The sequence below is a fragment of the Leucoraja erinacea genome, chromosome 28, assembly GCF_028641065.1.
Source record: "Leucoraja erinacea ecotype New England chromosome 28, Leri_hhj_1, whole genome shotgun sequence".
NCBI classification, from domain to species: Eukaryota; Metazoa; Chordata; class Chondrichthyes; order Rajiformes; family Rajidae; genus Leucoraja; species Leucoraja erinaceus.
The window spans coordinates 15,540,916-15,556,904 of record NC_073404.1 but is presented as its reverse complement, the minus strand read 5'-3'; the positions used below and the strand labels follow the sequence as shown (position 1 = coordinate 15,556,904).

At 45.5% G+C, this 15,989-nt stretch overlaps 1 protein-coding gene across 2 annotated transcripts in view; it reads right to left on the bottom strand.

Moving 5' to 3' along the window:
* The window catches only part of LOC129710685 (linker for activation of T-cells family member 2-like), a 42,488-nt gene that overhangs the window by 16,678 nt on the left and 9,821 nt on the right, over nt 1-15,989 (bottom strand). For both annotated transcript variants that reach the window (XM_055657850.1, XM_055657851.1), the window contains exons 2-3: nt 9,393-9,503; nt 903-948 (exon numbers count right to left, since the gene is read on the bottom strand). In XM_055657850.1, coding sequence (XP_055513825.1) covers nt 903-948; nt 9,393-9,495 — 149 coding nt within the window. In that variant the 5' untranslated portion in view covers nt 9,496-9,503. The remainder of the gene's footprint in view (nt 1-902; nt 949-9,392; nt 9,504-15,989) is intronic.

The following is a 15,989-nucleotide window of genomic DNA, read 5'->3' as shown; positions in this document are numbered from 1 at the left end:
ACACCGACCAATGATCACCTGCACACTAGTTCTATGTTTTCCCAGTTTTGCATTCGACACACTTGTGGCAATTTATAGAAGCCAATTAACCTACAAACTTGCACATCTTTGGAATGTGGGAGGAAACCGGAGCACCTGGAGAAAACCCATGAGGTCTCCGGAAGAACGCACAAACTCCATATAGGCAGCACCTGTACTCAGAATCATACATTGATTTCTGGCGCTGTAAGGCAACAACTCAACTGCTACACTACTGTGCCGCCCACTACTTCCTTGAGTTTAAGCATCCACGGTCAGGCAGCAACTGAACGGGGAGAAATTAATATTTCATTTGCTCTTTCCAGTTCTGATAAAAGATGATTCAGAATGAAACATTCACTCTGTTCCTCTCTCCACAGCAGATGCCTCACCTGCCAAGTACTTCCTACAAAAACACACACAAAGTGCTGGAGTAACGCAGCGGGTCAGGCAGCATTTCTGGAGAACATAGACAAGCAACATTTCTGGTCGGGGCTGTTCTTCAGATTCTTCCCCTTATTTACCATTCAATGAAGTACTTGCTACGTTTTGGGTTTATATCTAACTGATTAATAATGTATCAATCTCATCAAAACATACTGCACAACATAATTACTGATCAATATTATGTCAACTTCAGTCTTGCATATCAATCGCTCCCTCATCAATTTGGTGCATTCTATCAATATGTCAGTTTTAGATTGGATGCAATATATTAATCCCTTACTTATCAAATGTGTGAATTTCATTGGAGGGTTCAATAACTTAATGATCCAGAGTTAATGATCAGTTGTGTGGCTGTTTCAGCCAGTGCCCTTGTGTTAGCTGGGACACACTTGCTTTCCACCAATGCCCAACACATCGCCCTGTTACCCCCTACTTACATCTGAACACTTTGCGTTTTTCTCCTGGTCTCTTCTCTGATTATAGCTGTGAATGCAAACAATACATGTTAGACAAAGCTATGATGTGAAGAGTCAACTTTGTAAAGTTGCATCAGGTTGAGACAGCTACTGGTAATTTCATTTCATGTTTAATACAGTGAGATGCTTCCCAAGTTCAACAAATATTTGACACAGCCACAAGGACATGCTGAAAAAAACAATTCCATAGAACCAACTGGTGGAAACTGATAACAATGCATACTGAGATGCAAGAAACTGCAGATGCTGGCATCTTGAGCACAACACAAAATGGTGGAGGAACTATGTCAGGTCAGGCAGCATCTCTGGAGGAAATGGACAGCTGATGTTTCAGGTCAGGACTCAGCATCAGTCTGAAGAAGGATCCCGACCAGAAACAGCATCTTTCGATTACCTCCACAGATGCTGCCTGAGCCGCTGAGTTCCTCCTACAGTTTGGTTTTTATTTACATAGCAGGAAATTGAGTGTTTGACCTGCACTAATCAGAATGAAATGTCTCCACATTTCTCTCAAGGCAGACGGACTTGTAGGCCGAGATGGCCTGTTTCCGTGCTGTAATTGTTATATGGTTATTAAAGTTATATGGTTAATCAGTTCTAAAACTCCAAACCAACAATCAATATGTGGGCAAAAGTTAAAATAAATAATTCTTAAAGATTTAATTTCTAATAAGTGAACAACACTGTGAAGAATAAATGACTGATTAACTTCTAACCATAATCATTGATAACTAACTAGGTGCACGTGAACTTTTCCAGTGGTTTGACGAAGTTTGGATTCTGTGTCACACTGCTGTGGACAAATGAAGACTTGTCTCTAGGAGGTGAAGAATGATTACGGTCACGGTAAAATCCAACATATGAAACCTGATGCTTTAGGTGCAGTTCTACCTTGTAGGTGGTTTTGCCGTAAGATTTTTTTGAACTTGGAGTCATAGAGTGCACAGAGGCAAGCCGTTCGGCCCACTGAATCCACGCAAACCATTAAGCATCCATTTAAATCAATCCTATTTTATTCTCCCAACATTTCCATTAACCACAGTGGCAAATCACCTTCCATCCCAAGGGTCAGCCATGATAATAGAGCTGCAGAAATGGCCTGGGGCAGTTCAAAACCATCAGAAATGTTGGCTTGCACCTTTGGCCAAGGATGTGGAGGTGTGTGTGTGTGCAGAGGAGCAGAAGTAGAACATTTGATGGTGGTGAAATTCTACAATGGTTTCATCTAACAGGATGTGAAGAAAGACTTGCTCCAGCTGCAGCGGTTACTGCTGTTTGGTGGTCAGGTCTGACTGCTAACCCTGTGTAAACTGAATGCAACAGTCTGCATGAGGATTCCCCTGGCACACTGAGCGATTTGAAAGCGTTACAAGAAAGCGGTGAGCTATCATGTCTCACAATCGCTTCTTCACACGTCAGTCCTGGGCCCTCCCTCCCACGAGTCCTGGACCTCTTCAGTTCACCTGCCCTTCCACTGCCTGCTTGGAGATTGTACCAGTGGTCCTTAATTCCCCAATCTTCTGCCCGGCCTGGAAATAAAGTCATAGAGTGATACAGTGTGGAAACAGGCCCTTCGGCTCAACTTGTCCCAACTACACTAGCCCCACCTGCCTGCATTTCGTCCATATCCCTCCATACTTGTCCTATCCATGTACTTGTCTGTTTCTTAAACGTTGGGATAGTCCCAGCCTCAACTACCTCCTCTGACAGCTTGTTCCATACTCCCTTTTACCATTCACCCTTTCCCATCTTTTCCAAACTTAGTTATGCATTCCTGCCACCACTTCAACATCTTGTTGGGTCTCGATCTTTCATCCGCTTCATTTTAAACCATGCAATGCACATTTAGTTGAGTTTAGAGATTCAGCACAGAAACAGGCCCTTCGGCCCACGCCGACCAGTGATCCCCACGCACTGCACTACCCTATACACGAGGGACAATTTACAATTTTGTTTTCACGAAAGCCAAATTAACCTACAAACCTGGACGTCTTTGGAGTGCGAGAGGAAACAGGAGCACCCGGAGAAAACCCACACGGTGACAGGGAGAAGGTAAAATTCCCTACAGACAGCACCCATAGTCAGGATCGAACCTGGGTCTCTGGCGCTGTAAGGCAGCAACTCTACCACTGCGCCACCGTGCTGCCCGCCACATCTGAGAGCAGCTGGTCGCCAAGCTCTGGGAAATGCTCCACATGCTTTATTTGTGTGCATGAAACTGACAACTCGTGGTCAATCCACACCATATGCTGATCTCAAGCAGCAAATGCTTTTGGGGGGAGGGGGGGGCTGCTGTCTTGGCCCACGCAGTTTCACGTGTCCGGACCCACAGGAATGTGGTTATCTCAACTGGTTTCTGAACTGAACGAGCACGCCTACAGAATTCAAAGGCAACTGAGGGTGGACGTCGTGAGTGACTCCCCCATTACTACCAATGAATAACAAACCTTGAATTAAAACAGAAGATGCTGCCAACAGTCAGCATATGCGGAAGGAGAAACACAGTTGTTGACTCAGGTCAAAGCCTCTTCACTCGATGTCCTCTGCCCATAGGTTGCTCAATTATCAAATGAAAATCTGGCAAATCTGGTCTTGACCTGAAACGTTAACCCTGTTTTTAAAAGCTTTTTAAAAGACATTCTGCAGTTTGGTTAGATTGTCCTCAGTTCAGGCCAAGCCTTGAAACAACTCTAGGAAGGCTGGAGTTACTCTTATAGAGTGGAGATACTGGGCAGAATGTCCTCCTTCACCATGGTGGTCATTCCATGCATCTCTAAATAGTCCACACCCCTGTATGTTGGTCCAGTAGTTTCACCACAGTGCAGGAGTAGATGAGGTCAGCCCCCGTGTCCTAATGTTTGAAATAAATTCCTAAACGTGTAATTAATATTGCCAATGAGAGCCGATCAAATTTGAAATCAAATTAAAATCAATTGAAATCAATCAATTGAAATCAATCAAATTGAGATAAATTTGAAATCAATGCTCTGAAAGAGATTGGACTCTGGAAAAGTTCATGTTGAAAGCCCCTCAAGTGCCAAATGCAACTTCCTGGAATGTTTACCAGAATCATTGTCATTGATGGTCTGATGTTACGGGAACCACAGATTACTAATGAGGAAGCATACCGCTTACCACAGCCCAACAGCATACATGGTATGGTATAGTAATCCATGTGAAAGCTCGAATTGTAGAAACAAGGAAGTGCAGATGCTGGTTAATACACAAAAGGATAGGTCTGAAAAAGTGTCTCGACCAGAAATGTCACCCATCCATGTTCTCCAGAGATGCTGCCTGTCCTACCGAGTTACTCCAGCACGTTGTGTCCTTTTGTGAAAGATTAACTCGCTAGTTTATGCACGGAACACAGAGGCAATGCCACGGCAGCTAACAGTTATCAGTATCTACAGTGAAAGAAATCGGCTTATCTGACCAGAAACAGCAGAGTTTCATTGTCACTGATTGGGGTTTGTGATACACATGATACCTGTGGAGAATCTGGGTCAGATTGGATGACAGTCTGAGGAGGCTGTGTATGTGCTGAACATCACCCAAGCTAGCGATCAGCAAGATGGGGGAGAGAAGGGGACCCTGACCCCACCCCTTTTCAGCAGATAATCCTTCACTGCAATCCATACTACATTTCACCTACACATGCGTTCTCATAGTTTCTTGTGCCATAAGAGGAGGTCATTTGGCCCACTGGGTTGATGAAGGAACTGCAGATGCTGGAAAATCGAAGGTAGACAAAATTGCTGGAGAAACTCAGCGGGTGCAGCAGCATCTATGGAGCGAAGGAAATAGGCAACGTTTCAGGCCTTCTTCAGACTGATGTAGGATGGGGGGGGGGGGGGGGGGGGGGGGGGGGGGGGGGGGGGGGGGGGGGGGGAAGAAGGGAAGAAAGGAGAAAGGAAGAGAAGGAGCCAGAGGGCTGAGGGAGAGCTGAGAAGGGGAAGAGACAGCAAGGGCTACCGGAAATTGGAGAAGTCAATGTTTGACTTCTAGGGTGACTTCTAGTCGCTAGGGTGCAAACTACCCAAGCGGAATATGAGTTGCTGCTCCTCCAATTTCCGGTGGTGCTCACTCTGGCCATGGAAGAGGCCCAGGACAGAAAGGTCGGATTCGGAATGGGAGGGGGAGTTGAAGTGCTGAGCCACAGGGAGATCAGGTTGGTTAATGCGGACCGAGCGGAGGTGTTCGGCGAAACGATCGCCAAGCCTAAGCTTGGTCTCACCGATGCAGATCAGCTGACATCTAGAGCAGCGGATGCAATAGATGAGGTTGGAGGAGATGCAGGTAAACCTCTGTCGCACCTGGAACGACTGCTTGGGTCCTTGAATGGAGTCGAGGGGGGAGGTAAAGCAACAAGTGTAGCATCTCTTGCGGTTGCAAGGGAAAGTGCCCGGGAAGGGGGTGGTACGGGAGGGAAGGGAAGAATTGACCAGGGAGTTACGGAGGGAGCGGTCTTTGCGGAAGGCAGATATGGGGGGGATGGGAAGATGTGGCAAGTGGTGGGGTCACGTTGGAGGTGGCGGAAATGACGGAGGATTACTCGTTGTATGTGACAGCTGGTGGGGTGAAAGGTGAGGACTAGGGGGACTCTGCCCTTGTTATTAATGGGGGGATGGGGAGAGAGAGAGCAGTGTTACGGGGTATGGATGAGACCCTGGTGCGAGCCTCATCTATAGTAGGGGAGGGGAACCCCCGTTCCCTGAAGAATGAGGACATTTCCGATGCCCTGGTGTGGAACACCTCATCCTGGGAGCAGATGCTGCGTAGACGGAGGAATTGGGAGTAGGGGATGGAGTCCTTACAGGAAGCAGGGTGGGAAGAAGTGTAGTCCAGATAGCCATGGGAGTCAGTGGGTTTATAGTGGATGTCGGTCAGAAGTCTATCACCTGCGATGGAGATAGTGAGGTCAAGAAATGGTAGGGAAGTGTCGGAAATGGTCCAGGTGTATTTGAGTGCCGGATGGAAGTTAGTGGTGAAGCGGATGAAGTCAGTCAGTTGTGTGTGGGTGCAGGAGGTAGCACCAATGCAGTCATCGATGTAGTGGAGGTAGAGGTTGGGGATGGGGCCCTGGTACGTATTGAACAAGGATTGTTTGACATACCCTACAAAGCGGCAGGCATAGCTGGGGCCCATGCGCGTGCCCATACCTACGCCATGTATTTGGAGGAAATGGGAGGAGTCAAACAAAGCCCACTGGGTCCATGCCAGGCTCAGAGCAATCCAATTCCCCCTCTTACGTCCCTGCAATCTATTCACTCAAGCACCCATCACTTCCTCCAGATTGTACCACTCATCTACACACCAGAGACATAACACAATGGCTGATTTGATGCCATTGACGTCAGAGGTTATGGGGAGAAGGCAGGAGAAAGGGGTTAGGAGGGAGATATAAATCAGACATGATTGAATGGCGGAGTAGCCTTGATGGGCCGAAAGACCTAATTCTGCTCCTATCACTTATGATCTTTTAATCTTTGGAAGAAGATTTGGAGGAAGCCCAAATGGTTGTAAGGAGAGCATGCAAACACCACACAGACTGCACCCGAGGTAAGCATTGAACCCGGGTCACTAGAGCCATGCGGCAGCAGCTCTGCCCAAAATACTGCTGGGTTTTGTGACCTTGTTCCTTGTTGCATCCCCTCCAACTACTGCCCACTGAGTGCATGAGTAAATCTCACCCTGCAACTATTACCTCACACGGACAAATTCCATTTCCCAACAACTACCCCATTGGGTGTATCATCAAATCCTTCCCCCAACAATTACCGCATTGAGTGCATCACCAAATTCCACCCCCCAATAACTGCCTCACTGAGTGCATTAGCACATTCTACGCCCTAACAATTGCCTCGCTAAGTCACAGTAAATTAACTGGGGATAGACACTACAGAATTTGTTATCTCATTAGACCACTGTGAGTCCTGCTAAGCCCTGTAACTATGCTTCATAAAAGGTGGCTCTGAACTATTTGAGGTCTTACTTGGGTATAAAAGGTCTTTCTGCAATGTTAAGTGTTTGGTACATTAAGCACTGCCAGACAGAGCACGCGGGAGGCACCCTCACCAACAGTTTGAGCTGGTGCTGTCCACGGGCACCCTGGGGGATTTCCGGGACTGCTGGCCACTGCTGTGGTTTGAATAAATCCTCGACAAGGATTGTAACATAGTTGTATTCAGGCACGGAAATCGCTATCAAAATATGGAGGGAACCGGAAGACAGGGGGGACACAATTTCTTGGCGGCCCTGCAAGCGCGCGCACACACACGCACGCACGCGCGGCTTCGGAGGCTCAATCCAGCGCTAAATGCAGCTCAACTCTGCCTGTCTCGCCGGGTTAACCTACAGCCCTGCCTGGACTGACGGGACACCAGCGCTGTTTCTGCACACTGACTGTAAGCCTGGGCCATATTTCCCGCAAGTCCAGGCAGGGCTGTAGGCTAACCTGGCGGGATATACAGAGTTGAGCTGGGTTTAGCGCTGCTTGTCTGCGCTGGCTGTGGGCCTTGTGGCACCGCGCCCGTCTGACTCTCAACGTCTCTGACCACCCTCTGGGGGGGTTGGGGGGGCTCTCGGGTGGGGACGAGACAGCGCAGGAGAACCGGGATCAATCCTGGCTGCGGATGAGGCTCAGGTCTGTGCCGAGAGTGTTTTGGCACGTCTCCCTCCTCCAATCATCGTGCTGAATTATCATGTTCCGCCCCCATTGCCTGCTGACCGACGTCTCTCTCATCCAATCAGCGCCCTCGATCAGCAGTCCCATCCCCACTGACTCACGGAAAGCGGAGATTTCACCGGTTTTTAAAATCCGGATTACATAAAATGGGGGGGAGGTACAGTCCCCCACCTCTCAAAATAGGGGGGGACGTGTCCCACCTGCCCCTCCGGAATTTCCGCCCCTGGTTGTATTGTAGTTTATTTAGTATATTTGTTTGTCTTGTATTATGGTGGTGGGTTCTGTTTTGTTTTATTATATTGCAAATATTAATTTTAATAATTGAATACATTTTTTGATTAAAAAAAACCAAAAGAAAACAGTGTGAGCTGGAGGAATGAACGAGACGCTCTTAATAGTTGACGAATTTTGGAATGCACTGCAACTTCTTATCTTCCTTCCCTTCTCCCCAACGACATTAACGTTGGGCAGAGGAGTGGGTGGTGCTCACGCAGTTTCACAGGAACATTTTTGATACACTTCAAACGTTTCCTAACTCTTGATGACACTAAACTCGGCGTCTGCAGAGACCTGCAAAAAACTATCTATTTCTGAAAGTTTAGTTACATGTCTACATTTTGTCGAACCCCATGAACTTTCAGAGAAAAACCCCTGCAAATAGCCCGTGGCTGTGTCATTTCACTTTGCATCCTGTATTCGTTTTAGACTTGAAGAAGGTGGCAAGATTTTACTGCAGAAGTATCATTCACAAGATAAATTTATAAATAAATAAATAAATAAATAACATTTATTAGAAGAGCACAAAATACCTCTCGACAAAAATACTAAGGTGCATTTTGGAACTGCTCAGAACAAGGAGTACAGTTCACTTTCACAATTCTGATTCAACTTTGCATCCTGTGTTAGAAATGAATGTTAGTGACTTGCTTGTGGCAGTTCAGTTAATTTGTCAAAGATATTGGGTCTTAGAATGTTGATATCGATAAGTGTTTCAATTAAGTTACACCAGATACCACAATGTTTTTTTAATGCAAATAGCATTATGTTCAATGTTTTCTTTACAATGCTGAACTCTAGCTAACATATGTCCAGTGGGGCGGCACAGTGGTGCAGTGGTAGAGTTGCTGCCTTACAGTACCGGAGACCCTGATTCGATCGTGACTATGGGTGCTGTCTGTACGGAGAATGTACGTTCTCCCTATGACTGCGTGGGTTTTTCCCAGGTGCTACGGTTTCCTCCCGCACTCCAAGTAGGTTAATTGGCTTCGGTAAAAATTGTAAATTGTTCCTAGTGTGTAGGATAGTGCTAGTGTACAGGTAATTGCTGGTCGGCGTGGACTCCATGGGCTGAAGGGCCTGCTTCCGTGCTGTATCTCTCTGTGTCGTCTGTGTGGAGTTTGCACTGTCCCCGTATATGTGCATGGATTTATTCCACATCTTAAAAACGTGCGGGTTGGTAGTTTAATTGGTCACTGTAAGTGCCCTCTAATATGTGTGTGGGTGGGTGGTAGAATCTGGGGGGGAGTAGATGGAAATGTGGAGAGAATAAAAAATGGGATTAAAGTAGGATTTGTATGAATGGGTGTCTGATATTCACTGAAGACTTGGTGAGCTGAAGGGACTGTTTCCGTGTGGCTTCCATGTGTCGCTATGACTATGATGATAAACACACTCCAATATATGAAACACCACCAGGGCTTTAGAAATTCCCCGATAAACGTAACGTACACCACATGCTTTCAAGTGAAGATAAAATGGCAACTTACTGCGACTCCTAGATTTTCTACATCTCATGCAGAGCAATACAAGGGTCCCAAGTGGAAGACTGAAGAGGATGGAGAGCACGGCCCACCATAGCTGAGGGTACATCCCTCTACCTGGAGTTCAAAAGACAGAAGCACTTTAATGGAGTACTGTTGCTGTGAACACTCAGTGTCACCATGTTCCTACAGTGACTAAACCATTGATTAGGGCAGGAAGATTGCTAAGACGCCAGTTTTGCCCACATCACAATTACAGATGAGAATGCCCATTAGTAACTCTTAATTCACAAAGACCCCTATCTTTTTGATGAATCCCACTGACTCTTTAAATGGTACCAGATTTTCACTTCTCAGCTCCTCCCAGATTTTGATTGCAGGCATTATCATTTCTACGCGGCAACTTACTTCGCTGGTCAGAATTACATTTACATTTTACACGCACAGCTCTGGATAATCAATTTCTGGATGTCTCCTTTCAGGCTCAAGATTGCAAACTTTCCTCATCTTCTTGATTCCAAGGAGCAGGCTCCTTAATCCTCCAGGACTATTATAATTTTCTTTGAGACTTTGGAAATGGTGCAGATTGATCAACCTTGTCAATGAACATTTTATCTGCTTTGTTAGCTGCTGCCCTTTACGGATGCGACGTCAAGGCCCTTTTACTTTCACGATGCTTAGTTCAGCATGAATGCCACCCACTCAAAAAGCTGCATACCCTATTGCATTCTTTCTCCTTCCCCAACCGCACCCACTTATGCCCTTGGCCTCCCTGGTGACCCACACCAAGCCATTAATGCCTTGACTCAAGTCTCCATACTCCTAGTTTGCTGTCTTTGCCATTTGTCATCTGCATTTAAACTCTTTACATTTCACAATGTGCACTTGCTTTTTCTACAATGTGGTTCAATGCCTGCGGATTTTAAAAACAAACATAAATAGCTTAAAATCAAACGCACCAAGTGTTGCAGAATTATAAAAATGATGGCCAATAAGTTCAATTAAAAATAAAATCAACTTTTAAAGTGGAATCAGTGATCTGAGACATATGCGAGAATTCGTCATATCACCCTAACAATCAGTCACACAATGCTTGAAAAAAAGAACTGCAGATGCTGGTTAATTCACAAAAATAGACAAAGTGCTGGAGTAACTGAGCAGGGCAGGCACCATCTCTGGAGCACCTTTCGGGTCTCGACCTTTCTTCAGACTGAAGAAGTCTCGACCCGAAATGTCACCGATCCATGTTCTTCAGAAATTCAATCACACAATGTTGTGCATTACTGTGACATCCACCATGCGTAGACATTTGGAGAGAATGCTGGATCCAGCTGTGCCTGGAAAAGCCATCAGTGGCCACTCACAGGATAATAATGTCTCCCCAATCCAATGCATGTCAGGTGAACCACTGTCTTTGTTTTCTGACCCTTATTATCAAATTACACGTTCCCATGTGACTCAACTCCACCCCACCCCAACAAGTCAATGGCATTGCCGACCCGAAACCAAGCACAATGGTGCCCACTGCCTGATCCCGGGTTCCCGAGGCCCAGGTCTCATCATCCAACCTGGGCATCTGCTTGTGCCATCCCTGAGGCCATCAATAGAGACATGTGTCTCCAATCCCACAGCAAGCATCATTACTTAACACACCATTGGCCTACCTGGTGATGTGGATAGTGTCACGCTGTACATAATTGGATGCATTAGAATTTCTAGGGCAGTAAGTCTAAAAGTCTACAATCCACGTTAATGGAATATGCATAAGTTCAGGACTTCTGCATAACCAATACAGCTTCCCATTGTATCCAGGGTCAACAAGCCTATGTTCCATCCATCACTTGGATGTGGCACCACCACCTTGGCTGCAGATTCAGGAACAAGCTCATCACGGCTTCTTTGACAAAACCTTCCAAACCCAGGCTTTCAAACCAAGAGCTAAAATGCACAAAGACACCACCATCTCTAAATTCTCTAAGCCATACACCTTCTTGATGTGGGACCATAGCCACCATTCATTCACAGTCATTGGAACAAAACACTGAAATTTCCTATTGCTCAACATTGACCTGTACATGGTCAGTACACAGTTCATTACATGGACTGCTGTGGTACAGAAGGAAGATCATCTCTCCCTCAAGGAGGGCACGGTGGTGCAGCGGTGGATTAGCTGCCTTACAGCGCAAGAAGCTCTGGAGACTCAGGTTCGATCCTGACTATGGGTGCTGTCTGTAAGGAGTTTGAACGCTCTACCTGTAACTTCATGGGTTTTCGCCGAGATCTTCGGTTTCCTCCTACACTCAAAGAAATATAAGTTTGTAGGTAAATTCGCTTGGAATAAGAGGAAATTGGCCTTAGAGTGTGTAGAGTGGTGTTAATGTGTAGGGATCGCTGGTCGGTGCGGACCTGTGGGGCAAAGGGCCTGTTTCTATGCGATATCTCTAAACTAACCTTAACCAAGAGTAACGAGAGGTTAAATAATTGAAAACCTCGAAGAGCACCGTCAATGTTCCAAGGAAGGATTAATTTGGGTATTTGACCTCTGGAGCCCAGCCTACCATTAGGGTCGATAATGTCAATTTTTACTAATTACCCCGCCTTTGTTCCACATTGAAATCTGATTTTAAATTCTGGACATCTCTTTAATCTTCTCGGTATTAAAAAGGGTTGCAGTGCTCGTGGACTGAGGTCCTCGCAAACTGCCCCACCAATGAAGCACTTTTTCCTTTTGGTTCACTGTTGGTAAGCTGTCTGTGCAGAGTACGATCCCTCCAGCAGGAATGTGATGGATGCAAGAAACAGCCTGACGATACCATGAGAGAAATCTCTTAGGGCGAGCATCAGGGATGACTCCCCTGCTCTCAGAAACATAATATTTTCAACAGTTTAAAGTTGGCTTCACATCCGGGGACATTATGGTTTCTCTCAGCAAGCCGAGGCCAACATCGTCTGTTTTAAAGACCGATGTCAAATGATGCATGGAATTGTGAGGTAATTAATTCTGGGAGAGTTGAAAAGCATAGGAAAATATTGACCACATGAGCAAGCCTTCAAAAGGGGTAAAAAAAAGACAGAGACTCAGACACACAAATTACTACATGAGAACCAGTTGATGAAAAACAAGCAATGTGTAAGAATGATTTCAGCCCAAACCTGCCTGTTGAGGCAGAATGGGATTGTGTCTCTAGTGAGAAATCAAACTTGGCTGGCACCTGTGTTACAGTAATATCATTACTTTAACATTTATAAATAAAAGCATCAAATACAAAAGCAGAGACAAGCCTACACAAATTGTTAGCCAGACTGCAGCTGAAAAACAGTTCAGATTGAAGTGACTCATTGAGATGTCACCAGCAGTGAGAGGCGTCAGTTGTGAGAGAAACCAAAGGAACTGGTGTTCTTCACCTCGTAGGGGAGTTAAAAGGGGAACGTTTTAATCACAGCACACAGAGAGACCACTATAAACAGTGGTGGAACAAAATGCTAAGTGGCTTTTAAGAGATAAGTGTTTAAATACGAGTAAAGGAAAACATTAAAAAGCGAGATATCTTTCAAAACCCAATCTATGTGAACAGGGGAATATGGTCACCATTACAGGTTTTGTTACATATAATTGATATCAAATAATGTTATCCTTTGTTGCAACAACGCTACACACTATCTAATTAACCCTGCATTGACAATATTCATTGTCATTCACTGACAACATTCCATTTTAATGTCCAATCCAATTTTGCAAACTTAAGAACAAATCACGCAAGTACGTATTGATGGCGCTGAGGGAGACAGCACATTTAGTTTAACATGCTTGTGTACATTTCCTAGAATCGCAAGGTATTTTTTGAATCTCGCAAAGGGCACAAACTCTTCCACCACATGAGCCATGGCCTGTGTCATCAGCTCCAGGCATTGAGCGATATCAACAGACCGTGTTTTATCCACCTCACCAAGGAATCGATGTGCCATGGCAACAACATCATGTGTCCAGTCCAAATATTGCCTCCATCACATGAGTGGGGTCAGATTTGACCAGCCAACATTTCCCAGGTCAATTATGTCTCCATGATCCAATCACAATCTTTCCACCACGCTCGACAAAAACAGAGTGGCACGGTGGCGCAGCTGGTAGTGCTGCTATCTCACATCGCCAGAGACCCAGGTTCGATCCTGACCTCAGGGGCAGTCTGCATGTTCTCCTTGTGACCGTGTGGGTTTTCTCTGGGTGCTCAGCTTCCCTCCCACATCCCAAAGACATGCAGGTTTGTAGGCTAATCGACCACTGCAAATTGCCTCTAATGTGTAGGGAGTGGATATGAAAGTGGGATAACATAAAACGTGTGAACGGATGAGCAATGGTTAGTGTGGAGTCCGTGGGCTGAAGGGCCTGTTTCCAAGTTGTATCTCTAGCCTAAACTAAACCCACTTGACCAGCTGAATCTTGCCCTCTTCTGGACTACCGTGACTTTTATCTCTCATCGCCTCACAGATAGGCCATTAGTAAATTCGAGACTGTTTTGATTTCACAGAAATACTGATGATGTCAATCCACTCAGAAAATGTAACATCATATTAGCCAGTGATGTGCAGCCAGGTGACAGACTCACAATTTCTGTTATGTGATGGCGGAAATTAAAAATTATTTTCTTGCGAAGGTGGAAGCTGAGCAGATTTATCACCCATGTGTCCATCAAGCTCAATCTGCTCACATTGTGCCTTGCATTACTCTTGCACCAGTGAGTGAGGGGGGCAAATGCCGAGGGTGCCTGAAGAGAAGTGGGTAGTGGAGAAAACAAACCCAGAGCAGGGCGAGCCATCTACGCCACTTATCTGACTCAATTCATTCATCCCACCACTCATCTCTCCCCCCCTCCCCCTTCCCCTCCCCCTCCCCCCCCCCCTCCGTGACCATGATGATGAAGTCAGTTTGTTGGGATGGCAATGAAGGAGGTGAAAGGTCATGTGGTGAAACCTCCCAGAGTTGCTGATCCAACTTGTAACACCTTTGTTAATCTATGATACATGTCCATGAGTTAATCTGCTTTATAGATCTATTTGTACATCAGCCATACTGGATGGATCCCGTGTTGAACCTACACAGGAGCAGGCTGTGGTCCATGGTTACCCACTAGTCCATGTCACCCTCTGGTCCAAGTCATCCACTGGGCCGTGCCAGTGGAAATCAGCCCTATCAATCCTTTCCTCCCCTGCTTTCTTGTACAAACGTATACTCTCTCACCTATGCCCATCAACTCTGTTTTGATTGTTGTTCTGCCACTTATCTATGCAGTCGGGGTAATGTACAGCAGCCGTTAAAATTCCAACTTGCCCAGCTTTGGGATGTGGAAGGAATTTGGAAACTCCAAACGCCCACAGGGCAAACACGCAAACTCCACACAGCCAGCACCTGTGTGGAGTTTGCAGCACCTGTGAGGCAGCAGCACCTACTGCTGTACCGCAACAACCTGCAAGAGAACTTTCACCTCAGATATTGAAAGTTATTTTTAAAGACCTGTGCTTTGAAGACACTGTAGCAGGAACATATTTTGGTCAATGACAAAAGAGGCTTTCCCCTGAGTGCAAAAGGAACTGGAAGTCACATGTACAATATTTTCAAACCTGTCAAACCTCCTACAACTTCACTAAATAATTGCGTTGAAAACACACTTTGGAAACCAGCCAGTGTAAGCAAGTAAAACTGCAGAAATCTGCAACAAAAAATACAAAATGCAGGCTGGCTTAACTGCCAAAGTTCTTCCAGCATTTTCTGCTTCTGTTTAAAAGCAAACCATTTGCTCAGCTACACTGCAATATGCTTAACTTGCTATCAATTTCAATCAATTTTTCATAGCACAATTATTCTGACTATTGCCCCATTTAATAAATATTGGGGTTTGGATTAATGGCAACATATAACTTAAAGACCAACAAGAGCACCCTCTCTATTATCAAGGCAATCTAGCGCTAAAGGCAGTATCATACACATCAAGAGTGCCCATGGAACAATTTTTCCTTTTGTGGGACAGTGTTCAAATTCTTACAAATGGAAAAATAACAGTTTAGGATGCACAGCCTTCATTTTTGCTCGGATTCGGAGAACGACATGAGGGTGGCAGGGCAGAAACTCGGGTTTAATCCTAAGCACGAGTGCTGACTGTGTGGCATGTGTACGTTCTCCCTGTAGGTTTTCACCAGGTGCTCTGGTTTCCTCCCACATTCCAGGTTTGTAAGTTAATTGGCTTTGGTAAAAAAATTGTAAATTGCCCCTGGTGTGCAGATATTTGTGAGTGTACGGGGTAATCGTTGATCGTCACAGGCTCGGCAGGTGGAAGGGCCTGTTTCTGCGCTGTATCTCCAAACTAAACCATACTACATTTAAGAACTTTGATCTCAGTCAGAATAAGCAAAACCATCTTAAAATTTTAGCTTCAATATTTCCAAGTGAAATCAGAAAACTTTCCTTTCTCACAAAGGCGAGTGTAAATCTGCTTGTAAAACTGCAATGTTGGGTAGATCAGTTCTGACCCAGTCACTTGGCATAAGGGATGAGGTAACTTCAAAGGATTTCAAAAATAATTAATAGAATTACATAGCATGGGATGACAC